Raw genomic sequence first — 26,015 nt, forward strand, 5'->3', positions numbered from 1 at the left:
CTCCTCTCTGCCCTCTGCTTCCCCCAATCCTTCCTTCTTGTGTCGCGATGCTCCTCGGTTGCATTAAGTCTCTTTTCTCTCAATTCCACCCTCACCTCCAGACTGAGACTGTAGATTTCAGGGCGTAGCCAAGTCATGGCCTCTCTGCTATGTGTCTCTGTCCCAGGACAATCAAGTAAACCCAATGAGATCAGATTCTCCTGACTGGCCTCCTATTCCTCCCAGGAGGGAGATCAGGAGCTTGGCAGTCGACACTTCCATCTAGTGGATCCTTGGGGCAATAGCAACACAGAGTGGGAGACTCCCTTGGGATTAACAAAGTAATGAATTAATAGTGAGTCCAAAGGTCCCATCCTACAGGGATTTATAATAGCTTTCACATAACCTTTAAGCCAATCATTCTCAATCGTGTGCTGCAACCCCTTCGGGGGTCAAATGATCCTTTCACAGGGGTTGTCAAAGACCATCTGCCTATCAGATATTTATATTACAATCCATAACAGTAGCAATATTACAGATATGAAGTAGCAGTAAAAATAATTTTATGGTTGGGGGGATCATCACAACATGAGGAACGAAGGGTTGCAGCGTTAAGAAGGTTGAGAACCACTGCTCTAAGCAATAGCTCTAAGCAAACCTGGCCCTGGGGGCTCTGCATAAAGCTCCAAGTCACCAAGACCAGTGAGCCAAAGACATGTCAGGACCCCACATCCCTTCCTCAGCCAACCCCATTCACTCACATCCATGGCTGTGGGAAACTTGACTATCGGCTGGGGCCACGCTGTGATCTTCTGTCTGTATAGATTGCACTTAGGAATAATTTTGCAGCTGATGTTCCCCAACTCCATGTAGAAAACTTCAAGGTTCCTACAGAGAGAAGAAAGCAAGCCACTTCATGCCAGGGTGTCAACTACTCCTGGGGCTCACAAGGCTAGAGTTTATACCCCTGGAAAGGGAGAGCTGGATGGGACTAAATCCTAACCCCGCCACTAGGTTGCTGTGTGACCCAAGAGTTGCCTGATGTCATTGGCCTAGGTCTCCTAGCCTGCAACAGAGCTGGTGCCTGCTTCATAGGTTTGATGTGGGGATACAGCATCGGTCAGTGGGTAGAACACGGGTACACTGTGGGTGGCCCAGGAGAAATGTAGTCATCCTCAGTATGCCCAGAGATTGGCTCGAGGATACCTCGCCCATGGACACCTCGCCCGTGGACACCCTCAGATATGTGAGTTCCTCAAAAAAAAAAATAAATAAAGCTATGTCTTCACTGACACATATGTCTTTCTGTATAGTCAGATCATGTCTATATTGTTCATGATACACAGCAAAATTGTTATGCAATTAGGGAATGAAGACAGAAGTCTATACATACTCAATACTTAAGCAATGTCTCTGTGTGTATGTGTGCATGTGTGTATTTGTGTATATATGTATATATTATACATGTGCATGTAGTTATGAGCATATTGTTTATGTGTGCATGTGTATCTGTGTATATATGTATATCTATGTATGTGTGTACACATGTATATATTGTTTATGTGTGCATGTGTATGCGCATATATGTACACGTGTATGCACAGGTTTATGTGTGTGTGTGGCACCCAGGGACTTGTACATACCAGGAACGCACTCTACAGCTGAGCTATGCTCCTATAATCCCTGCCTTTTTTTCTTTTTCTCTTTGAGACAGGCTGCACTGGGACTCATGCCTCAACCTTCTGAGTGCCTGGCTTATAAATGTGTGACTGGATCTGGGTCAGAGGTAATCCCCCCACCCCAAACATTTCCAATTCATGGTTGGTTGAATCTACAGATGTAGACCCTGCCAATGCAAGAAAGAAAGAAAGAAAGAAAGAAGAAAGAAAGAAAGAAAGAAAGAAAAGAAAGAAAAGAAAAAGAAAGAAAGAAAGAAAGAAAGAAAGAAAGAAAGAAAGAAAGAAGATCGAATTGGACCTATAAGGACATTACACATGAACTTTTCAGAACATTCTTATCATACAAAAAGCAGGTGTTGTAGTCCCCAGCCTTTCCTAGTAGCCTGGTGCAGCTGACCTATTCCCCAAATAGACAACTGCTACCTATAATAGTCCACCATGCCCTGCTGGGGCGATGCCAGGGAGAACGTAATTTAAGGAGAGTTCCTGCAGAGCAGAACTGAGAAGAGGCTGAGGACAGCCTCTGGTGGGCACCCGTGGCCCTCCCAACCCCTTGTCCCCAATCTGTTCAGCAGCTCTGGAGGCTCAGCTTTGGACAAAGGCAGCTGAGCCCATGGGTTGCTTTGGTACAAACAGAGGGTGCTTTGGTGGGTGGACACCTCCCACCGTCTAGACTTGGTTGCTGAGGTCCCAGAAGGTGGAAGAAGTAGTACAAGTTGGCCAAACCAATGCTTCAGGAGTGTTACTTGTTTCTATTAACTTCCTGCATGGGTACAGCACTCTTTCTGGATGGTATGGTTTGGGCAGATTTTGAAGGCATCTTAGGGGATGCGTTTTCATTCATTCATTCATTTTGTTTTGTTTTTTTGAGACAGGGTTTCTCTGTGTAGCCTTGGCTGCCCTAGAACTCACTCTGTAGACCAGGCTGTCCTCGGACTCACAAAGATCTACCTGTTTCTGCCTCCTGAGTGTGGGATTAAAGGTGTGTTTCTTTTTGCATTTATATTCATAGCAGCATTCTGAAGACTATTTGACTCCCTTCTGCTCTGCTTCCGGTACTATTCATTGCAGCTAGCAAGATGTGAGGGAGGCAGAGGAGATGCTCTCTTGCACAAGAGAAACAGTCTGCATGTGGCAGGGACTTGGGAAAAACTAAGGGTCAGAAGGAGGAAAAAAACAGAGGGCCTCCTCATCCTGTAGCAGGTCTCCCCCAGTTTATCCTAGTAGAACTGAAAGGGTTAAACAATTGATTCCAGCACCTTTGTTTGGTGGATGGGTTCAGTGCCATATAAACTGCTTGTCGGGACCTGCCAGGGCATAGGGTGGCAGTTCCGTGTTTTTGTTGCCCGCCCACCTCACCTAAAGGGCACTGCCAGTCCAGCGTGTGAAGACGTCATGTTGCTTCACATGGGAGGATATGCCAAGAAGCATTGGCAGGGAACAAGGTGTTTATAAACCTGCATACACCTAAGAATGTTTTTCTTTAAGAAGAAATAACTTGTAGATGTCGTATGCAGTTCCCTAAGCAAAATGAGGGGAAACGGGCTAAAGTTGAAGAAGAATCCTAAGCCTGGAGATGAGGGTGGCTCTGAAGGGTTGATATCTTCTGCATGGCTTTGAAGAGGCTCCCCCACAGTGGGGAAGGATCACAGGACCCCACGCACATTTGCTGTGACTGTGAGGGTACCAGGCAAAGTCAGATGGATTCCAGTTCTGAGACTGAGCCTAGGTTCTTGCCCTGAAAATCTTTCTTAATGATAAATTGAAACAAAACTAACATTTCTCCCTCACGGATGCATGCCTCTAAGTACTAAGTTCAACATTCCAGAATTCCCTGCCAGACTCCACAGAGGGTCAGGCTCCGCAGTCAAGGCTCCAAACTAAGCTAAGCAGGTCTCCTCGGCAGAGACCCCGTGCCGAGCTCTGTCCTTGGGGCTGACCTGACGTAGCTTCATTTCCAAGGCCACGTCTTAAAAGGTCTGGAGGTGAGCCGGGCATGGTGGCTCACGCCTTTAATCCCAGCACTCAGGAGGCAGAGGCAGGCGGATCTCTGAGTTCGAGACCAGCCTGGTCTACAAGAGCTAGTTCCAGGACAGGCTCTAGAAACTACAGGGAAACCCTGTCTCGAAAAAACCAAAAAAAAAAAAAAAAAGTCTGGAGGTTTGAATGAGAAATGTCCCCTCGAGGCTCGTGTGTTTGAACACTTGGTCCCTAGCTGATGGTACTGTTTAGGAAAAGTCCTAATTTTCTTCCTGTTGCTGTGGTCACCTACCAAACCAACTTGGGAGAGGAGAGGGTTTATTTTATCTTACATTTTACAGCCCATCGTTGGGGAAGGCAAGGCAGGAACCGAGGGGCCGAGACCACAAAGGAACACTGCTTGCTCCGATTGCTTCCTTATACAGCCCAGGACCACGTCAGTGGTGCCTAGGAGTGGCACTGTTCCCAGTGGGCTGGGCTCTCCTACATCAATCATTAATCAAGTAAACAACCCTACACCAGTCTGATGGCGGTAATTCCGCAATTAGGGTTTCTTTTTCTAAGGTGATTTTAGTTCGTGTCAAGTCTCCTCAGCCAGCAACTTGCAGAGAGAAAGACAGAAAAGTGGCAAGGGAAACCTCAGGGTGGCTCAGGGGTCTGGAGAGATAAAGACTCATTTTTCCAATCTATGGGCTCTGGGGAGATTGCAGAACTCTGGAGTCTGCAGCTGGTGGCAGCCCAGAGTGAGGAGACCGTGTGGTCTTGGAAGGAATGAAGAGAGCTCAGCTCCAGCTGAGGCCACACTCCCAAGAAGGCTCCCTGGCAAAACACACAGGGCCCTACTGGTGAAAAAGTAATCTCTGAAGACGGGCAAGGCTTCTTTCCACTAAGATGCCACTTTGTTGGAAACCTTGGGGAGGGGGCTTTCTGGGTGAGTTTTGATGACTAGCTTTCCCCCAGCACTACCCTTTGGCCCCATCCCTACCCCGGCAAGGAGATCTCCAAGCTTTATGCTTGCTCTTGCAAAAGCTGGCTAAGACACCCGTGCCACTGAGTTATAGATGCACACTCCACGAGGCCACCCTTCCCCACCCTGCCCGCTCTGTTTACCCGCATAGTCCAAGGTCCGCTTTCGGCAACAATGTAGGAACACATTCTTTATCTCCTTCCCCTCCTCCGGGATTTCCACCTCCTCCAGGATTTGTACCCCCTCCAGAGGACTCGGGTGTTGTCATTGTGAGGCCCAACCACACAGCGGCCGCAAGGAGGCTCAAGACAAGGGCCACTGCACACATCTTCATTGGCACAGTCCCTGGCAACTGAAGGAAAGAAAACCAAAGCTGGCGTGATACTGTGACCCAGTGCCCCCACGCAGGGGTTCCCTTCCCCTCTTAGGCCCCACTCCAGAGTCCTCCTGGTGGGCTCTGATCCATTACCTCTGATCCATTACCCAGCTGCTTGTACTCTGGGAGGATTGGAGCCTGCTCCAAGCTGGACTCTGTTGGCTGTCCTGGCTGAGGCCCCTCCCCGGCAGGACATAACTTTGTTGACACGCTTGTTCTGGCTGCCAGCTCTGAAGAAGACTGTCCAGACTGGGGAGGGCTGGGGGGTTGGCTGAGTTATGTCCCACAGCTGTTCTACTTTACCTCGGCTTCTCTGCTATCTATCTCCATGGCCTATGGACCACCAGAAGGTGGAGACGGTTGGAGAGAGTGACCCTATGTAAGAGGAGCTGCTATGTGGGATGGGGCTACCACCCAGAGACCAGCTCTAAAATGCCACCTGGGAACAGAGAGTTCCTGACTGTGCCTTGCACTGTGCTGAGCACAATGTGCTCCCAAAATAACTCTGTCTGGAGAAGGGGGCCGCGTAGAGCTTGAAGGTGGGCAGCAGGGTCTGTCCAATCTGGGGTGGGGGTGGCGGGTGGCTGTGGGAAAGATGAGGGGTGGGGGAGGTAGGGGCTGAGGGAAGGTGGGGACAATGTTCCTGTTATGAAGCTTTCTGTCCCTTGAAGTAGCCCTTCAGTTGGGCTTGAGGTATGGAATTCTGATTAGAACTTGCAGCAGAGGCTATTTGGGCATGATCTACCCCGTTGATCCCAGAGACTAGGGACTTTGGACCCCTAGCTTCTGCTTCAGTAACCACGGCCCATCACAAGAACAAGTGGAAAGACCCCATGAGATGGGAGGGTGTGTCTCTTGATTCTCAGTGGAACTCTTTTCTGCATTCTGCTTCCAGGACCTCAACTCTAGCAGGAAATTCTTCCTTTGGGTCCTACAGATTGAACATACTTTTCAGTCTCACACTCTGAAGCATGCCAAACATGCATGACTCCCCCATCCTAAGAACTTACACTGCAAGAATGCAGTAAGTGCTCGTCTTGGGTAAGCTAACCACGCCTCAGATCTACTCATCTACATACATCCATACATTACCCATCTATCTATCTATCTATCTATCTATCTATCTATCTATCTATCTATCTATCTATCTATCTATCTATCTATCTAATCTATCCATCCATCCATCTATCATCTATCTATCTATCTATCTATCTATCTAGCTATCTATCTATCTATCTATCTATTTACCTACCTACCTATCTACTCACCCATTCATATCTCTCTCTCTCACTATCTATCTATTTACCTATCTATCTACTCATCTATCTATCTATCTATCTATCTATCTATCTATCTATCTATCTGCTCACCTATATATCTGTCTGTCTGTCTGTCTGTCTGTCTGTCTATCATTTATCTATTCATCCATTCATCTATCCACCTACCCATTCACCCATCCATCATCCAGCCTTCTATCTAGTTACATGCCAGATTGTGGCATATTAATGGATCAATTGCTGTGCCTGGGCTCACAAAGCTTGTAGGTCATCCAGAGTCAGAACATAGTATTGCCTTGGGAAGATGGCAGCTGAATTCCTGGCCACCATCACCTGGCTAAATTTTTTTTTTTACTCTGAATTCCTATGAAACAACAAATGACACACCATCGTGGCTGAGGAAACTACAGTATTTTCACTGAAACTAACCCCGCAAATTTCTACCTCCACAATCGCCCCAGCTCATGAGGGCATGCTAGTCACATTTCCAAGGAAGCATTAGGTTATGACACATGTGAGCATTTAGAGATCTTGTGATGGGCAGTGAAGTCCTAGGATCTGTCTGCCAACTTTCTGCTTCTGCCACTAGCCATCTTCAGAGATTAGATTGATACAAAAAGAATCTCTTGTTCTTCTTTTACTCTGTGTACAGCTCCATTGTCATAGGCAATTGTATAGATTCTTTACTATCCAATGAAGAAAATATAATTCATGGTATGCATGTGTAGAAATTCTTTCACACTTAAATAAAAAAAATGCTAAGGGCTAGAGAACCAGCATAATGCATGAAGAGGGAACTCCTTCTACTTTGAAATAAGAGGAAAAAAATGGTAGCTTGCTATGCCCTTTTGCATAGGTTCATAAAAAAATTGTGTCTGGCCCAATGGTGGTACAATCCTTTAATCCCAGCACTCAGAAGTCAGAGGCAGGTGGATCTCTGTGAGTTTGAGGCCAGCCTGGTCTACAGAGATAGTTTCAGGACAGCTAGGATTGTTACACAGAAAAACTCTGTCTCAAAAAAACAAAACAAAAAAGTATATGAATTTTTTTGAGAAAATATACCATAAACGAATATGATCCATAAACCAAATACCCCATATTGTCAATTCATCAACTCTGAAATCCCTCTTTAAAAGTTTATTACTAAAACATTTTGAAATTCTTCTCTAAGTAATGACATTTAAAATAAGACTTTATAGTAGCAAATTGTATACTATACTCAATACAGAAAATATTTGTATGTTGTGGAAACATAATATGTGGATCTAAATAGTGTATCGTAACTTCTTGGTTGAATTAAAATACTTCTCGTTTGATTTGTGACATTAATATAAAACCTTAACTCATTTATATATAATTCTAAAGACTCAGTGTTGAGTGAAACCCATACTCAGAAGACATCAATAGAGGAAGAATGGATAGGCGAACCTCGTGGCATCAGCACCCACTCTTAGGAGAAACTCAAAAGAGACCCACACTGAGATGCGTATTTCAACTACTGAAGACCAAAGGCACAGAAAACCTTGAAAGAAGCAGGAAAAGAGGTAACTCGTTCTGTACAGAATCATCAATAATCATTAGCAGCCGACTCCTCATGAGGAATCCTGGAGTTCAGCAGAAATGGGAAGATGTAGTTCAAGTGCTGAAACAAGCAGCCAACCAACTAGCAGTCAACCAAAAATCCTATATCCGGGAAGGCTGTCCTCAAAATGAGAGGGAGAAATCAACCACAAGGCTAAGGAAATAGATGAGGATAGACTTCACCATCAGCGGGGCTATATTGCAAGAGATGATAAACCAAATGTTCGGGTGGGAAAAACCAAGGTGAAAATAGATGCAGAATAGGTATGAAGATCTCCATTAGAGGCAAATAATAAAATTAAAAGATTTTATTTTCGTGTAGTGTGTAACTCCCCCTTTAAAATACAAGATTTGAAGACATTAAATATAAAGAACTGTAAATGTGTCCTTAGTTAGGTGTACCGTACCTAAACATACAAATAATGGCAGCAATGACATACAAAGGGAGGACAACATAGAGCTCTATAAGAACATGTTTTTATAAGCAATTGAAGTTATGTGCATCTATTCAAATTGGATTTGGTAACTTTGGGAGGGCTTATGTAACCTACATAGTAAATCTGTACAATATACACAAAAGGAGATTAAAAGTTAACCAAATGCTATACATATATATGTATGTATGTATATATATATAGCATTTGAGATATATATATCTCAGCTGATCACATGGAGGAGTGGAAATGTGATGGGGAGCTAAAAACAACTTTTTTAAATGGAAAAATAAGTCATTGACTATTGGTGACTACTTTAGATTTAAATAGCTCAATTTGTAGGCTCAGGAGAGCTAGCCCAGTGGCAGGGGCCCGGAAGAGCTGGCCCTGCCCGCCAACTGCAGCTGCAGCAGGAGAGTTGGCCCCTGTGTCATGGGCTCAGGAGAACTGACCCCTACAGCAAGGGTGCAAGGGTGCCTGGAAGAGCTGGCTCCGCCCTTTCCTGGCAACTACACCATCTTGGGTGAAGAGAACTGGCCCTTGCCTGGGTGGGGGGTGTTGTTGGGTTGTTTTGTTTTTTCTATTCTTTGGGGGCCCACTACCCAGCTCCCAAATAAAAAACACAGAGACTTATTCTTACTTATTCTTAAATAAGCCTTAGCTTGACTTATTTTTAGATAATTTTTCTTTTTAAAAAATATTTATTTATTATGTATACAATATTCTGTCTGTGTGTGTGCCTGCAGGCCAGAAAAGGGCACCAGACCCCATTACAGATGGTTGTGAGCCACCATGTAGTTGCTGGGAATTGAACTCAGAACCTTTGGAAGAGCAGGTAATGCTCTTAACCTCTGAATTATCCTGTCTACCTTTGCCTCTGGGCTTTCAGCTTTCTCTATTCTATATATCTTTTTTCCTTCTTACTCTGTTGCTAGTAGGGTGGCTTGCCCTGGCGTCCTCCTCTCCTTCTACTTTCTTCGCTCCTTCCTCTCTCTTTCTCTCCTATTTCTTCCTTCTGCCTGGCAACCCCAGCTACTGCTCTCCTGACTAGTTATTGGTCATTCAGTTCTTTATTAGACCTATCAGGTGTTTTAGGCAAGCAAAATAACACAGCTTCACAGAGTTAAACAATATAACATAAAAGAATGCAACACACCTTTGCATCATTAAACAAATATTCCACAGCATAAACAAATATAACACATATTAAAAATATATTCCACAATTCCAAGCATGCATACAGTGCACAAATGCAGACACATAAAATAAAAGTAATTCTTTAAAAAAAACTAAAAGAAAGAGAGAAAGAAAAATAAGTGCACAACCTTTAGGAGGCATCATCTAGCATGGTAGCATTTGCCATTAATCCCAGTGCTTGGTAGAGGTTGAGGCAGGAGGATTGCCAGGGCTATAATAGTGTGTTATAGACCTGCCCAGGTTACATAAAGGGATACTGTCTCAAGAAACAATCAAACAAGAAGAGAAACAAAAACAAAACTATGAGGAAACCAAAGGAGATAGAGACTAATGGCAATGCTTTAGTGATTAAGGGCCATGTCCTGGGCAGGAGTTAGTCACAAGAGGACTATTAGACAGGAGTAAGTCTGGGAGGAAGCTCTCCGTCATCTGGCCTCATACGATCGCTAACTCTTGCACTGTATTTGCCATTCTGGTGCCCCGTGTACTATATGAGGCGGACAAAGGGTTCCCTACCAAAGCCAGGTAGATGTTGGTACCATGCTCTTATACCCACAAAACTATAAGCTCAGTGAATCTCATTTCTTTATAAAGGAACTATCTTCGAGTATTTTATTTTAGCAACAGACAACAGACTAATATAAAGATTTTATATATATATATATATATATATATGTATACACACACACACATACATATATATGCCAAGCATCAACAATCCAAACTGTATGGAGTTTTCAAATACTGACAGAATTAAATAGAGAAATAGATAACTTGATAACAATTGAAGAACTCAATATCATACTTTTGAATTTTTTATTGCATTTACTCATTGTGGGAGATGCACAGACCATGGTATGCATGTGGAGGTCAGAGGACAATTTATGGGAGTTTCCTTTTACCCTCTGGGTCCTAGGAATTGAACTCTGATCATCAGGCTTGGATTGGCACCAAGTGATTTCACCTACTGGGCCATTTCAATAAAGAAACAGAGGAGCCAAACAATACTGTAAAGCAATTGAATGTATTAAGATAAACCTAACAGCTCACATAACAACGGGATAATAAACATGTTCCCCAACAAAACACAGGAATATTCTCTCATATACCATGTTAAGCCACAAAAGCAAGTCTTAATGGATATCAAATGTAAAAATCATACAGCAGGGGTTTTGAATTCCATGGAATGGAACTAGAAAATAGCATGATCATAGTTGGAGACTTCAACCCTCTCCTGAAAGGACTCAGTGAGCAGAGGTTTTTGCTGCAAGCCTGAAGAATGCTGGAAAAATCACAAGCAGGTTGAAATGAAATAACACACATTTTTGGTGATGCTGGGAATCAAACCCAGGGTCTCATGCCTGCTAGGCAATTTATCTATCCCCAAAGGACATCTTCAGTCCATCAACAGTACACCAGTAAACAGACAAACAGATCAGGAGGGAGACCAGAGAATAACCAGAAAGAAATGAAAACGAAGTACAATATACCAAGGCAGACTGGACACAGAGAAAACTGGTCATTCTCTCAGATCACTGTAAGAAAATGTGAATGGCTGGGTAGCAGTCACACACACCTTTAATCCCAACATGTGGGAGGCAGAGGCAAGCAGATCTCTGTGAATTCAGGGCCAGCCTGGTCTATGGAATGAGTTCCAGGACAGCCAAGGCTATGCGGAGAAACCCTGCCGAGAGAGAGAGAGAGAGAGAGAGAGAGAGAGAGAGAGAGAGAGAGAGAGAGAGAGAGAGAGAGAGAGACAGAGACAGAGACAGAGAGAGCACGCACAGAAACAGTGAGTGGAGCTGGAGCTGGAAAGAGGGCACCATGGTTAAGAAGAACACATACTGATCTTCCAAAATGTTGGGCAGCTCACAACCACCTGTAATTCTACCTCTAGAATATCTGATGTCCTCTCTGTCATCTACAATGAATACACACACACACACACACACACACACACACACACACGTTCACATAAATAATTGTTTAAAAAAGAAACAGGAAATGCTTATAATTAAAAAACTAAGGCTGGGTGTTGTGGTGTGCACCTTTAATCCCAGCGAATAGGAGGCAGAGACAGGTAGATCCCTATCAAAGTTAAATCCTTCCTTTTTATTTAGACAAAAAGGGGGAAACATTGCGGAATATTACTTTAACTAGGCAAAGGTGTGTTACATTTGTTTATGCTGCATTTGTTTAATGATGTAAAGATGTGTTGCTTTTTCACCTTGCCTGCTTAAGGCACCTGATTGATTCAATAAAAAGCTGAATGACCAATAGTGAGGCAGAGGAGGAAAAACCAGGATGAGTGGATAGAAAAAATAAGAAGAAGGAAAAATCTAGGAGAGAGAGGGGGGAGGGAGGGAGGGAGGAAAGAAGGGAGGGAGGAAGGAAGGAAAGAAGGAAGGAAGGAAGGAAGGAAGGAAGGAAGGAAGGAAGGAAGGAAGGAAGGAAGGGAGGGAGGGAGGGAGGAAGGAAGGAAGGGAGGAAGGAAGGAAAAAGAAAAAAAAACCCAAGGCAAAACATAAAGAGAAACAGATTAAAATAAGAGCTAAGATTCATAACTAATAATAAGTCTTCATGTCATTATTTGGGAGCTGGTTGGAGGCTCAAGAGAAAGTATGCAACAGATTTTTGTGAGTCCAAGACTACCCTGATCTACATAAGAAGTTCAGAAATAACCCTTTATATGTGTTGTGGTCTAATGACTTGCAATAAAGATACTAAGCACATAAAACAAAGACCACCATCTTAACACATGGTGTTACTGACTATGAAGCCAGAGAGTAACATGTCCAAGAATATACCGTATATAAAAACTGGGTCACAGTTTTAAATCTAAGTATAAAAAGTACAGAACTCTTAGAAGAAAACACAGGAGGAAACTGTCATTAAATTGTCATGGATTTACAAATGACATTTTTTTTTATATCAAAAGCATAAAGATTAGAAGCAAAAAAGACAAGCTAGACTTCACCAAAGTTGAACCTCACTTTCTCCTTCCACGAACAGATTCAATGCCTGGGTCCCCATACTTCTGAGGATGGAAGGAAATGTGTGTGTGTGGGGGGGTGGTTGTTGTTTTGTTTTGTTTTTTTCTGTTTCACAAAAGGAATGAGGATGCCACAGAAGAAGAAAATAAGGGACTGGAGAGATGGCTCAGGGGTTAAGAGTGTTTGCTGCTTTTGCAGATGATGGGTATTTGGTTCTTAGCATCCACAACCTGTGACTCTAGCTAGGGGATCCAATGCCCTCTTCTGGCCTCCGTGGATAGCTGCACACGTGTGGCACACACAGACATACATAAAATAAAATTTTTCTAAGGAAGGCAACATGCTACTAAGACTGTCAGAACTGAGGCTTGCTATGGTCTCTGGAGCTCTTTGCTGAGCCCTGAGTCCCAGGAATGAGAAACATTCCAGTGCTCTTTCTAAAGAGGGTTAAAGAAGTATTTATGCTCAGAGACAAAACACTTGGAAACACCATAAATGATGTATTCAAATCACATGAAATTGGAGGGCTAGAAAATGCTATCCTCGACACGAATATCTATCACTTTTCTAGGCATAGCTTCTGTGTCTCAGTCTCTCCTCTTGTTTCCTCTGGCTTGTGGAAAGTCCCTACCTCACTCCAAAAGCCAAAAGTGTGCTTTTCACTTACCTGGCCTATGGCATTAGCTACTGGATTGCTTGTGACCTCAGCTGGGGGATTTCGATCCGTTTTGGAGCTGGCAGAGGTCCCTCTGGGTACTCTTCACAATGTTTGCTCGAATGGGCCTGAGAGTCTTGGAGAATGTTCCCAGAGGAAGCACAGGATAGGGGAAGCAGTTGGCTGTTGGGGAGGCAGTTGGAGAAAGTTCCAGGAAGTTCCAAGGAGGTGCTTTTACTTAGGGTGGTCGGGGACAGGAAAAGAAGGACAGGAGAGGTTGTCCTCCAAAGGATTCTAAGGCAGAGAGTGGGAACTTCAAGGACAATTCTTTCCCTGTTCCTCTTATTTTTCAAGGGACGCTATAGAGGCAGGATGAGAAAGCTGCAGACAGATGCAGAGAGTCAAAAAAGGCCAACAGCTGGCTGGGTTTGGCATGTAGATCAGCAGCACTGGAGAGTGTGCAAACTCTGGAAGGCTCAGACAGAAAACTTCCTTGGAGCCTTTTGCCTCCCCGTCCTGTGTGACCTGAGAAATTCAGAGGAAGAGCTCCCAGCCTCCATAGCTGCAGTTCTTTCCTGATGCAAAGGACCGGACCAAGCTCAGGACAAAACTCTGGGTCTCACTCAGAACCTAGATCTCCTGCTGCGTTTGAATAGCCACACCTGAGTTTGCAACTTTATTTAATTCCTTCCAAAGAATTCCTCCCAGGAAAAGAAAGGACTCGAGAACCCAGACTCACAATCTCAGCTGCTTGAAATTGAGGCAAGAGAGACTTTCAAGATCGAAGCCAGACTGAGCTATGGAGGGCGTTCAAAGCGAGTCCCAGCAACTTGGTGAGATCTTGTATCAAAATAAAACATGAGAAAAAAGGTGGCTCTGGAGAGGTGGCTCAGCAGTTATGAGCACTTGACTGCCCTTCCAGAGGCCCTGAGTTCAATTCTCAGCAAACACACCATCTGTAATGAGATCAGATTTCTTCTTCTGGTGTGCATGAAGACAGACATGCATAAAGTATGTTAATAAATAAATCTTTTTTAAAGGGGGGGACTGAGAATGCGGCTCTTTTGGTAGAGTACTTGTTTAGTGCATATAAAACCATGGGTTTCATCGCAGCATCGTGTAAATTTGGGCAAGGTGGTGCAGACTTGTGAATCACAGCACTCAGGAGGTAAAGACAAGAGAATCAAGAAGTTCAAGGTCATCTTCCACTGCACAGTAAATTCAAGGCCAGATACATGAGCTATATGAAATCCTGTTTCAAACAAATATTTTTTAAAAAGCAAAAAAGAGGGGGTAGGGGTATACTTAAATCACAAATCACTTGCCTGATATGCCCAAAGCATTACTTTTAACCCCCGTACTGGGAAAGAGAAGGGAAGGGGAGGAAGAGGAAACTACAGGAGGAAGAAATGGAGAAAGAGAGGTGGGGAAGAGAGAGGAGAGAGGTCAAAAGAAGTTCATACACTAGTAGTTCATTTTCAACCCTGGCTGCCCATTAGAGACCAGGAAATAGCAAATGCTGTCATAACCGAGGGGAATTCTGCTAAACTCTCTGAGGACAAGACCCAGACACCTTAGATTCTTCCTCGGAGAGTCTGGACCTGCCAGCTCCGAGTTCCTTACTTTACTTTGAAGGTGCTGGCGGTAGGTAGGTAGCTGATCCTGCTACCGCCTAGCTTAAAGCTTAGCCCATTTCACCCAAACTGGAAGATGATGGTGGAGAGTTGACCTAGGATGAGCAAGTCCTGGGTTCGATCCCCACTACGACAAACAGAGCATTGCAAGGCGACAGTTCATGAGGGGCCAGTGAGTGCCAGTTCAGTGAAGGCATCCCTTCCAGATCGTCCCTGCTGCCATCCAGGGGTCCTCAGGGCTACTGAACTGCAGAAGAGCCACGAGATCACAGTTAGTGCCTGCCTCCAGCCTACCTTTTTGGAAGCACTTCCAAAGGAAGCTTCAGGGTAGGCATATCTGACTGCCCCACAGCTTCCTGAGCAGGTCTGCAGGAAGGAAAGGGTGGATAAACACTTCCTGCCTCTGCTCTCTGTCTCCAGGTATCCTGCTCTCCTGGATGCTGGTGCCACTAAGCCTGTACAAGGACAGGGACAGTGTTGGCATTCACCAGGTGCCAAGTACCCTGTGAGCATGTCCAGCCCTGTGACCTAGGTCCCTGCTTGGCTGCTGAAGTTTGGCATACTTATCAAAGGCTACACAATTAGTCAGTGGAAGAGCTGGATCCCAACCCAGATTCTTCTGTATCCAAAGCCTGTGTGCTTACCCTCCCCCACGCTAAGATATCCTCCCTCTGCTGCCTGCATTTTTTGTCTTCCCCCTAAATGTCCTGTGAACACAAATGTCCCTTCCTTGCCGCAAACTGTCTCTTTGGTTCGCACTCCCCTAAAACTGCAGCGGCCGCAGGACATTTTGAGTCCTGTTTCTTGGACATCCTACTTATTCATTTATTCATTCGCTCATTCAGTCAACAGACAGTCTCTGGGTCTTCTCCAGGCCAGACGCTGCCAGTCTCTGGGGTTTGGCTATCTTACTGCAATATCAATGGGGGATTAGAAAGGAGAAAAAATAGGAGTCTCAGCCAGGTTTGGAGTGGTGGCTTAGCTGTTTTCTTCTGAGGGAAGGTGAGTGGAGAAGCTGCCAAATCCTAAACCTCTTCAAGCCCTCCCATGTGCGAAGCGGTGATCTCAGTCTGCATGCTAGTCCCAGGCCGCACACAGCAGCATGCGGTTTAAGGGGAAAGGCATGCCCTTGCTTAATATCAGATACTGTGATGAGAAGTAACAGACACTAAAGAGCAGAGAGCAGGTCCTGAGCTAAAGGGCTGTCATGGGTCAGAGCTAGTTTTAGGGCCATGGTCTCATGAGACTAGAATTGAAGTTTACGTGGTACGTCGGTGAGTCTTCAAGGCTGTGCCCTGTAAGCTCGACCTCTGTTCTTTGATGGGTCTAGAATGCACGTATCAAACCCTTAGGGCCTGCCTTAGTCCCAAACCCTCCCATCTGATCATACGATTTCTGTTCTGTAGCCAGATGGAGGACTGAATACAGCCAAGTCGTCAACCCCAAGACAATCTCCTACAGCAACTGTAGCCTGTCGGATGAGAGAGGCCCTGGCCTGTGAGTCAGGGTCAGGGCATCCACTGACACCAGCCAAAACAAAACAAAATACAATAAACAAAAAACACACAAAGATCAGGCCTGGGATGAGGATGAGGTCTTGATCTCCTCTTTGTGATCTCAAAGGAAAGTTGAGTGTGACCCACCCACGGTCCTCCTCCTGGCATGCCTACACAGAGGAGGCCTATCACGAGGGTACCTAGCTACCAAACTGTCCTGGGGCATGTGGGTAAAGAGTTAGGGGACTCTCACTATTATAGGAGAAACAGATGGAGTGACCTGGAGGCAGATTTCTAGAGTAAGAGTAACAATCATTGATGAGATAGCAAGTCTTCTTGTGGGCTATCTGGGGACTCACCGGAAACTCTTTAGCAGAATGTCTAGACAGGTCCTACCATGCCCCCACCAGGGACATTACAGAGAAGATTCCACTCTTAGGTAAAGGATGGATTTGGAGCTCTGGATATGCAGGCCTATGCTCTGTGGAAGTCCTGTAAGAATCGTTGGGATAAGGCATGTGAGGAGGGGAAGCCAAGTGGTTGGAGCGTGATTCTGTTTTCTGCATTGGGATTCTGTGTTAGTTACCTTTCACATCACCATGATCAATAACCTAACACATCAATGACAGGAGATAAGATTTGTTTTGGTCAGGGTTTCAGAAGGTTGCAGAGTCACATAGTGAGGAAGGCCTGGCCAAGTTCCTCGAATCTGCTGGAGCAAAGACTGAGATGGAGCAGAGAGAACTGGGACCAGGGACCACAGGAGCGTCAGATGCTCATGATAAATTCAATGGGTGGACCTAGGAATGAGCAAACTGATAGAGGAGAAATAATGAAATCAGTGAGCAAAAGGTAGCATCCGTGGCTTCTTCCACGGTGGCTGTCCTGGCTAGTTTGTCAACTTGACACAAGCTGGTCATCTGAAAGGAGGGAGCCTCAACTGAGAAAATCCCTTCTTAAGATCCAGCCGCAGGAGGCCACAATTTTCTTAACCAGTGATTGATGGGGGAGGGCCCAGTCCATTGTAGGGGGGGGGCTATTCCTGGGCTGGTGGCCCTGGGTTCTATGAGAAAGCAGGCTGAGCAAGTCATGGGGGGTGGCCAAGCCAGTTAGCAGCACCCCTCCACGGCATCGGCATCAGCTCCTGCCTCCAGGTTCCTGCCTTGTTCCTAATTCCAGTCCTGTCCTGACTTCCTTTGGTGATGAACTGTGATGTGGAGGAGTAAGCCAAATAAACCCTTTCTTTCCTAAGTTGCTCTGTTATGGTGCTTCATCACAGCAATTGCAACCCTAATTAGGGCAGTGGGAGATGCGACTTCAGACGAACCTGTAGCAAACAGAATTTTGTCCTGGGCCTAGAGACACAACTAAGGCCCGTCATCCAGCCTCCAGGACACGTTACCCTCTCCAGCTCCCTGTCAGTACCACCCATGGGCCTCTCTGCACCACCCCTCATCCCTTGATGATGTTCGGGCTCATCATCATCATCATCATCATCATCTACTCAGATCGTTTAGAGACAAGAGCTAGCTCCACACAATCTGAGCTACAGCACACCCTGGCTTCTAGTCTTTAAACGCTACCCCTTCTGGGTGCTCACCGCCATTCTGTCTTGCCATCCACGGCCCGGGACTCACCCCAGCGCTTTACCTCTCCCAGAAGAAGTACTGCACTTCAGCAGCTGGACATTTTGTAAGGCTTCCTAACCTCACAGTCTCCTCCCAGCTTTCCAATCCACTCACTGCTTTATGCTACAACTATGTCTCAGCTATGTCCTTCCCGATTTACAAACCTTTGCAAGCCTTCCCCTTCCTCGATAAGCCTTCTTCCCCCTGCCTCTCTCCTTTCTATTCTGCAGGGTAAAATAGGAGTTATTGACAAGAGTTTCCAGAGTTGTCTCACCTTCCTTCCAACATGGGACATCATCCTTCCAGGAACCTAAGACTTTTCCCCTTTCCTGGCTTCAGGCCTCTGCCTCCTGCCAATCATTCATTTCTTTCCCTTCTCTTCATCCGTGATCCCTCCCTTTCATTTACGTTAGCTTAGGAGCACTTTCTAAGAATGTTTTCAAAAGCCTTCTGTGGTGAATGTTGTGATGTGTCAACAGGCGCCCCCTCCTGGACAGAAGTATATACTCTCCTTTCCTACCTTGTTGACTACAGTGAGAGCTTAGCCCCCTTCTGGACTTGCCACCAAGGGCAGCTGCCTGAGCCACACTAACACCCATCCTCAGGGCAGGCCTTCTCCAGTGAGTGATAAGTTTATTTCATTAAGTTGTAAGTCTCTCAGACACATGACTGCCACAAAGGGGGACTCAAAACTCACGCATCCCTACAAACAGGAACCTCAGGAGTATGGACTTCCCATGCGTGGAGCCCTGGTATCAAATCCCAGTACCCTCAAAAAGAAAAGTATCCCAAGGGCAGAAGGTATGCACACAGGGCCACTTGGTAAACTACAGTCATCCAGGAAACTGAGTGCGTGGGGGGACCCTACCAAGAGCCTTTGTTGTGACTTCTACTGAAAATATTAGCAAAGAGAGCGAAGCAAGGTCCTTCCTTTAGCTCCATTTGAATCATTTAAATGGGCTTTAGGATGTTCCTCTCCCCAGTGTCAGAACCTGACCTGCTCAATTAGGCATGATTTGGGTGGGTCATAGTGGATAAGTCCAAAAGAAATAACTGGAAAGCATAGGCTTTGGATTGCTATAAATGTAAAAAGCCACACTTACTGGGGGGGGGATAATTTTTCACTTCTAAGAATAGCCAGCCCAGAGGGCGAGCCAGTCTCTCAAGGGTAGCAATCCCACTCTGTGTCAAAGCACCAGAAAAAAAACAAATAGAAATTAGAAAGATGTGATACACAGGTAGAGCCAAGCTCCCGTTCTCATTTCCCTGATGGACGGATGACAGAAGGGCCTTCCCAGCTCTGCAGCTCCTGCCAGCTCTGCAGAGGTCTTCTCTGTCGCTGCATCACAGGCCCTCTCCCCCAGCGATGCCATCCATGCCTGCTTTTCCCACCCGGCCCTCCCTAAGAACTCTCCTGCCTGCAAACTCTCATCTTGGCATCTGTCGCCCAGGGAACCAATATAGATACTCTCCACACCCCCACAAGCCCACTCACCACCACCCCTACCTCTCCGTTCTTTCACAGCCAAACATCTTGGAGAAAGAACTCCAGTTCCTGGCCACCATGTCTCCCAGTTGCCCATGGATTGAGGCTAACACCTCAATCCAGAAGACGTGTTTTGCTGCCCACATGCTGGTCTTCCATAGGGCTGATACCTGGCCACTGCCCACTTTGAGTCTCTTCCTCTGGTTGGCCCTACACTTTTCTGGCTTTCCTTCCACATCCCTGGCTGTGCCTTTTCCTCTCTTGTACGTGTGGCTTGGCCCATCTTTTAAATATCATTGTCTCTTGGGTTCGTCTCCTTAGATTCTTGTCCTCTTAGGTTCTGCCGGGACAACCATGGCTCTCTCTTTGCTTCGGGAAGCCCTTGCAGTCATGACTCACACATCTGTGTTGGAACATCTGCCCTGCTCAACCAACCGTCGTCTCTTTCATATTCCTCAGGTATCTCATGCCGGAACTTGAGTGAAAAGGTAGGGGGTGGTTTTTCTCTTCCTCCATTCTCCTTGGTTTTGCTCTTCATCCACCCAGCACCCTGACTCCAGATTTGGAGAGACAGCTATAATGTCCCATCTTCCCCTGCTTCCAGCAAAAGGCAAGCCCTTCTGAGTCTCTCACCTGACCAGCTTTGACTGACTTATCCCCTGGGCACGGTGAGGAGGGCTCAGTTCTTTGAGGTCTGCACAACTCCTTTTTTACTTTTGAAAAACTCCGAAGAAAGAAGTTAACACCAAATAGAGCCATTAGATGTAAGTTTTAATTGTGTGTGCGTGTGTGTGGCCATGTTTCTGTGCTGCTGTGCATATGTGTAAGTATATAGGGAGGCCAGGGGACAACCTCAATGTCACTTGCCAGGAGTTATCAACCTTGGAGTCTCACTGGTCCTGGTCTCTCCAATGAGACCATCTGGCTGGCTCACAAGCCGCAGGAACCCACCTGTCTTCACCTTCCCAGAGCTAGGATTAAAAGTGGATACCATGGGTTTTTTTTTTTTTTTTTTTTGGTTTTTCGAGACAGGGTTTCCCTGTAGTTTCTAGAGCCTGTCCTGGAACTAGCTCTTGTAGACCAGGCTGGCCTCGAACTCAGAGATCCTCCTGCCTCTGCCTCCCGAGTGCTGGGATTAAAGGCGTGCGCCCGGCTTGATACCATGGGTTTTTACCCGGGTCTCACAGACTCCGGTCCTCATGCTTGCAAGACAAGTATTTTTATCAGCTAAGCATTTTAACCTCCAGGCCGCCGGAACTTGCAACATAGATCAGGATAGCATTGAACTCACAGAGATCCACTTGCCTCTGACTCCCCTTCCGGCCAGTTTGCAGTTTTGTTAATGGAGGAAGGAGCCCACTAAAGCCATCAGGTTCACTCTCCAACATTCCCCAGAGCAGACACTTTGCATCAGCACTGCAACTAAAGCCATCGGCCCTCCCAGTGTGTCCTAAAGGCATTCCTTCCTCGCCTTGCCCTGTTCCATACCATTATCGTCCCGTAAACCAGCTGTTGTTCTAAACTGCTCACACCCTGAGCCTCAGCAGTTCCAGGAACCTCCAACACTGGGCCCATGCCCAGACTTTTTGATGCAGCAGATCTGAGGTAAGGCCAGAGACTGGCTTTTCTATCCTGCTCTTGGCTACCCAGTCTGAGAACCCTCGGTCTCAGTTGTGCCCCAATGTTGTCAGGTTGGAAAACATACTACCTGCCGTGCAGAGTCCTTTGTGGCTGTGTGACATTTAATCACATCATCGTGCTCATCCCTCATCCCGCCTTTCAGAATCTATCAGCAGTGGCTATAGATTTTTCGTGAAAGCATGCTCTCCGTCTGGCCCCCGGGCTTGTGCACATGCCCCCTGTCCTCTGTCTGGATCATCTATATCTCTCCTTCATTTTTCCTGAACTGGCTGGCATCTTTCAACCTTCTGTAGCTGTGCCCCCCAAATGACTCCTGCACTCTCTGGGTGCTCCTTTCCGGTGGCCTTCACTGTTCCGGGCTCCACTCCCCCCCCCCCCCCCCCCCCGATCCTCTGCTCTTCCCTTTTCTAAATTCAGCAACTTTAGCAGCAAAGAGATGGTCTTTTTTACACCTGGTTGGGAGCCAGCTGAAGACACAAAGGACAATAACATTCAAAGGATGTCAGAGGAAGGACAAGAGCCAGGGACGACTAGCTGGGGAGGAGAAAGGAAACCTGGGAAACTATAAGACAAGCCAAGGAGGGCCCACCGTCAGCCCGGAAGTGGAGTACAAGTATGTCAGACCGGAAGTTGAACTTTCGGCAATGAAATGACCACTGAAGGAATAGAGAGAGCCAGTGAGGGAGGAGGCAGCTCTCCACAACGATAGAGGTCTCCTCCTGGCTAAAGCGACATGAAAAATGCTAAGCCAGAGACTGGAGACTCTTCTAGACTCCAGAGAATGCTGGCCACAGGGCAGCCTCTGCTGCTGTTGCTGTTGCTGCTGCTGCTGTTGCTGCTGCTGCTGCTGCTGCTGCTGCTGCTTCCTCTGGCCATCTCGTCCCTTCCCTCCCCTCCTGCCCCCACCCCTATGGTCAGATGAAACCCACCCCAGTCACCTGACCCCTCTGGGGCTCCTAGCCAGCTCTGGGAAGTCATGTGACCACTTAGGCATGCATGACAGGCTCCCTGGGGATGCTTTGAGGGGTGACCTTGTGCCCAACTCCTTCCTTGCAAGTCAAGTGGGGCTGAGCCCCTGGTCTGGAGGGCCAGGGCGAGCTTGCCCCCCTCAGCTGATTTAGGGCCCCAGTTTCCTAGCCTGGGTTATGTAACACCTGAGGAGAAGTAGGCTCCCCCGTCACCTGCACATTTTCTCTTTCTGTGGCGTGCTTCCTAGCCGCAGCTGCCTCTCAGAGCAGCTCTATTTTGGGAGCTGTTTTCGTTTGGCCTATATTAAGCACAGTCACAAGGCAGAGGCAAGGTGCGGGTGCAGGGTGGCCTGCGGGTTCTTTGTGTCTCTTTCAGTGTTAAGGGTGAGACAAACAGACAAGATGGAGCCTGCAGATCTAAAGGGGAGACTCAAGTGGCCCCTCAAGTGAGTCTCACACGAGGGCCCAAACGACAACAGAAAGGTTCGGGTGGCCTCTCTTTCACTCCCACAGGCCTAGGGCTCTGCACAATTTCACATTCTAATTTTACTCCCCAAGGCTTTGCTAAGGGAGACTCCCATAGCCACTGCCGCACAGGTCAGGATGGTTTGGTTCCCTGAGGCCTGCAAGGCTTGAAGTCTAGGCTGGGTTGATGCTGGCTCGTGAAGTCTAGTCAGCAGGGCAGTCATGAGTTAGGTCCTCTCTACTAGAAATCCCTTCCCGAGCTCTTAATTAAACCACATGACTAGTAGGGGTAGAGCAAGGGCTGCTGGGAGATGATTGGTCCAGTTTCTAGGACTCAGAGTTCCCCCTTCTTGGAAGGCCTGTGAACAAAAGGGGCAAGGTCAATAATCTACCTTCTAAGTACACACTGTGTCCTTTTCTCCACTCCGTTTTGTCCCTTAAGACCCTATGATCTCTCTAGATGTCCATACCCTTCTAAGGGACCCAGTGTGTGTTCCCAGGCTACTGACCCCAAAACCTACATCTCCTGTACTTTCTCTCTCCAAAGAGTCAAATCCTGCTGCTCCCCTCACCAAGGCAACAAGCCACCTCCACACCCAGATCAGTACTTTAGCGGAGTGCTGCTGTTGGCCAGGTCCTACCAATTACCTCCTACCTGACCTGTATCTTACAGGGGCTGAAAGACAACTTCCCTAATGTGAGGGGAGGATGCCAAGGTCACATGCAGAAAGCATTGCCCATTACGGACAAGGTGTTAGTGCCTGACTGGCAATGAGATACTGAGTTTGTCATGCATACAAAATGGATCACATGGTTCCTAGCACAGCCAGCTGGAAATACCCCCAAGAAGTGAGGAGAGACTCTCCTGGGAGCTATTACACGGAGTGGGTTTTCTATGAGGCAAGTCCTGATGGGCAGAAGTGACCCAGAAGAGGAGGGGACAAGAAGATGTGAGCTAAAGGCAGAGATGAGGAGAGATGAAGATCTTTAGAGCTTGAGTTTGGCCTTGAGGGTGTCAGATCTGAGCTGGGGGTCGGGGGCAGAGGACGGCTAGAACCTTCTAGAGGGACACAGCTCAAGACAAGACAGAGTAAAGCGCATCACCAGTGTAAGCAGGGCACTTAGAGAACAGTCTCTCATCGATGGTTTGCTCTATGTCGTCTGCATTACCCTAGGTCAACTGCTGTCCAAGAGCGCTCAATGGAAGACTCCAGAAAGAAATAATTCTTATGTTATAAATGTGCCTTTTTCAGAGTAGCATGTAGAAATTGAGCTTCCTCTGGCTCTGCCTCTGTATCCAGTGCATCCAGTGCATCCAGTGTATCCAGTGTGTCCAGTGGCTGCCTGCCTAGCCACTTAGTCATCGTCTTGGTTATCAGGCAGTCTATCTCATTGTCCAGTGGTTACCACTCAAAGTTTCTTCAGATTCGGTTTTTAGAATTATTTTAAGTGTATGAGTGTTTGTTTTTTGTTTTTTTTTTTTTGTCTGTGTGTATGAGTGTGCACCATATGCGTGCCTGGTGTCCATGGAGTTCAGCAGAGGGTATCACATCCCATGGATCTAGAGATATAGAAGGTGGTGAGCTACCTACCACATGGATGCTGGAAACTGAGCCCAGATTCTTTGCAAGAGCAGCAAGTGCTTTTAGGTGAACGCAAGGGAACCAAACTCAGGTCCATGTTCTCATGCAGTGGGCGTTTTACTAACCGAGCCATCTCCCCAGCACCGTGTGTGTGTGTGTGTGTGTGTGTGTGTGTGCTGGTGTGTGATCATGTGTGTGCGCTCTTGTGTGTTGAGACAGTGTCTCCTTATATAATCCTGCCTGGCTTCCAACTCATTATGTAACTCAGGCTAGCCTTGAACACGTGATTTCCCTGCCTTAGCCTTCCGAGAGGATTACAGATGTGAGCCACTGTCTGTTGTCTGTTGTTGTTGTCATTGGGTTTTCACCGTGTAGCCTCGGGATCGTCCTGTCTCATCTCCCAAACGTGGGGATGTGTGAGCAGCACAGCTGGCTTCGTCCATCATTCTCGCTGGGGGTAACGGGTATGCCGTTGGCATGTGTGCTGTACTATGCTTTTATTGCGATTTAGGAACGCACCCCTTCCACTCGCAGAACTTCCTGTGAAAAAGGAGGCCGTCTTCTGCCAGCAACAGCTTCGCACGTCTCAGGGTTTACCCCAGCTCCAGACTGCTATTTTCTCCTGTGCTAGATTCAGACTTGCACTGTTTTCCTTACCAAAAGCTGGAGAAGTAGAACCACTCCCCCCCCCCCCCCCCCCGCAATACCATGATATAGACCAGAGCCCCAGGGGTGAAGTAGGTCATGCCACCCAGGTTTGCAGTCTAGAGTTGGGGTGCTTTCCCACCCCAATCTAAAGTTAAATGTATTATATAAATTTGGAAAATATTTTTTAAAATATGCAAAAAAAATTCAATGTTAAGATCTGTAATTTGGAGACCTAGAAATAACTTTATTATGTGTTTCTGATTTTTTCCTTCTGGGTGAATTTTTTCTTAATAACTTGAGAGTATACTAATAAACAATCAACAATTATATAGCTGGTGTGTGTGTGTGTGTGTGTGTGTGTGTGTGTACACACACTAGGACAGTCAATACTACTCACATTTCATCTTAAGGACAGACATCCTCCATTGATTTAAATCTTTCCCTAATCTGTGGCATGCTTGTTTTCCTTCATGTTTTCCCCACAATTACTGATATCGCTAAATATTTCTGGACTAATGTTATTTCCTAGATTTTATTTGACTTTCTTGGATCAAAGTAAATGAGAATGCTTTAAGTCTCTGAATATGTATGAAAAGAGGAAAAAAAACCAAAACAATCATTCTACCCTATTATGTACAGTCCCTACCCCTGTGAATTAAAGTGGTACAGGACAGGCTTAAAGGAGACAAAGGGGTTTGTTTGTACATACGTGGAGTCAAGGAAGACTGGACTGTAGCTGAAGACTTGAGAGCTGACTCAACCTGTAAGCTCTTCCAAAGGACCAGGCATTCACAGGGCAGTTTACAACTGTCTGTAACTCCAGTTCCAAGGGATCTGACGCCCTCTTCTGGCCTCTGAAGAATCTGCACACACGGTGCACAGATGTACACGTAGGTAAAACATCCATACGTATAAAATAAAATAGAAGTAACTGGTTCCTAAAGTGAAAAGAGTCTTAAATAATCTTTACAGCAGCCCTAGGGCTCTGACTGGGTCCCTCTATACCTCATCTAAGTGTTCTCCAGATAAGGTTTGCCAATTTATACTCCCATCAAGCAGAGGGAGTAGAGAATTATCATCTAAGGACATTTTAATCTCCTCTGTGTTGGTGTACACCATAGCCCCGTACTTGGGAGAGAGAGAAACAGGAGAATCAAGAGTTCCAATCCAGCTTAGTCCACATAGCAAAGCTGTATTTTAGAAACAAACATGTTGTTTAGAGAGAGAGAGAGAGAGAGAGAGAGAGAGAGAGAGATCTTACTGAATTATTTGTATTGTACATGAGTGTCCATTCCCTTGATTCCCCGCCCTATGTGGGTTCTGGAAACTGAGCTCAGACGCTCTGCAA

General features: G+C 46.3%; 1 protein-coding gene across 2 annotated transcripts in view; it reads right to left on the reverse strand.

Annotated features, from left to right (window-relative positions):
* The window catches only part of Pebp4 (phosphatidylethanolamine binding protein 4), a 218,257-nt gene extending 213,041 nt beyond the window's left edge, over positions 1 to 5,216 (reverse strand). Inside the window, exons 1-3 of one of the 2 annotated variants that reach the window (XM_038310170.1) lie at positions 5,089 to 5,216; positions 4,749 to 4,957; positions 741 to 867 (exon numbers count right to left, since the gene is read on the reverse strand). In XM_038310170.1, coding sequence (XP_038166098.1) covers positions 741 to 867; positions 4,749 to 4,939 — 318 coding nt within the window. In that variant the 5' untranslated portion in view covers positions 4,940 to 4,957; positions 5,089 to 5,216. Of the gene's footprint in view, positions 1 to 740; positions 868 to 4,748; positions 4,958 to 5,074 lie in introns of both variants that reach the window. The other variant, XM_038310169.1, reaches the window with a different exon arrangement.
* Between the last annotated feature and the right edge of the window lie 20,799 nt (positions 5,217 to 26,015).

The sequence above is a fragment of the Arvicola amphibius genome, chromosome 13 (genome assembly GCF_903992535.2).
Source record: "Arvicola amphibius chromosome 13, mArvAmp1.2, whole genome shotgun sequence".
Lineage (NCBI taxonomy): Eukaryota > Metazoa > Chordata > Mammalia > Rodentia > Cricetidae > Arvicola > Arvicola amphibius.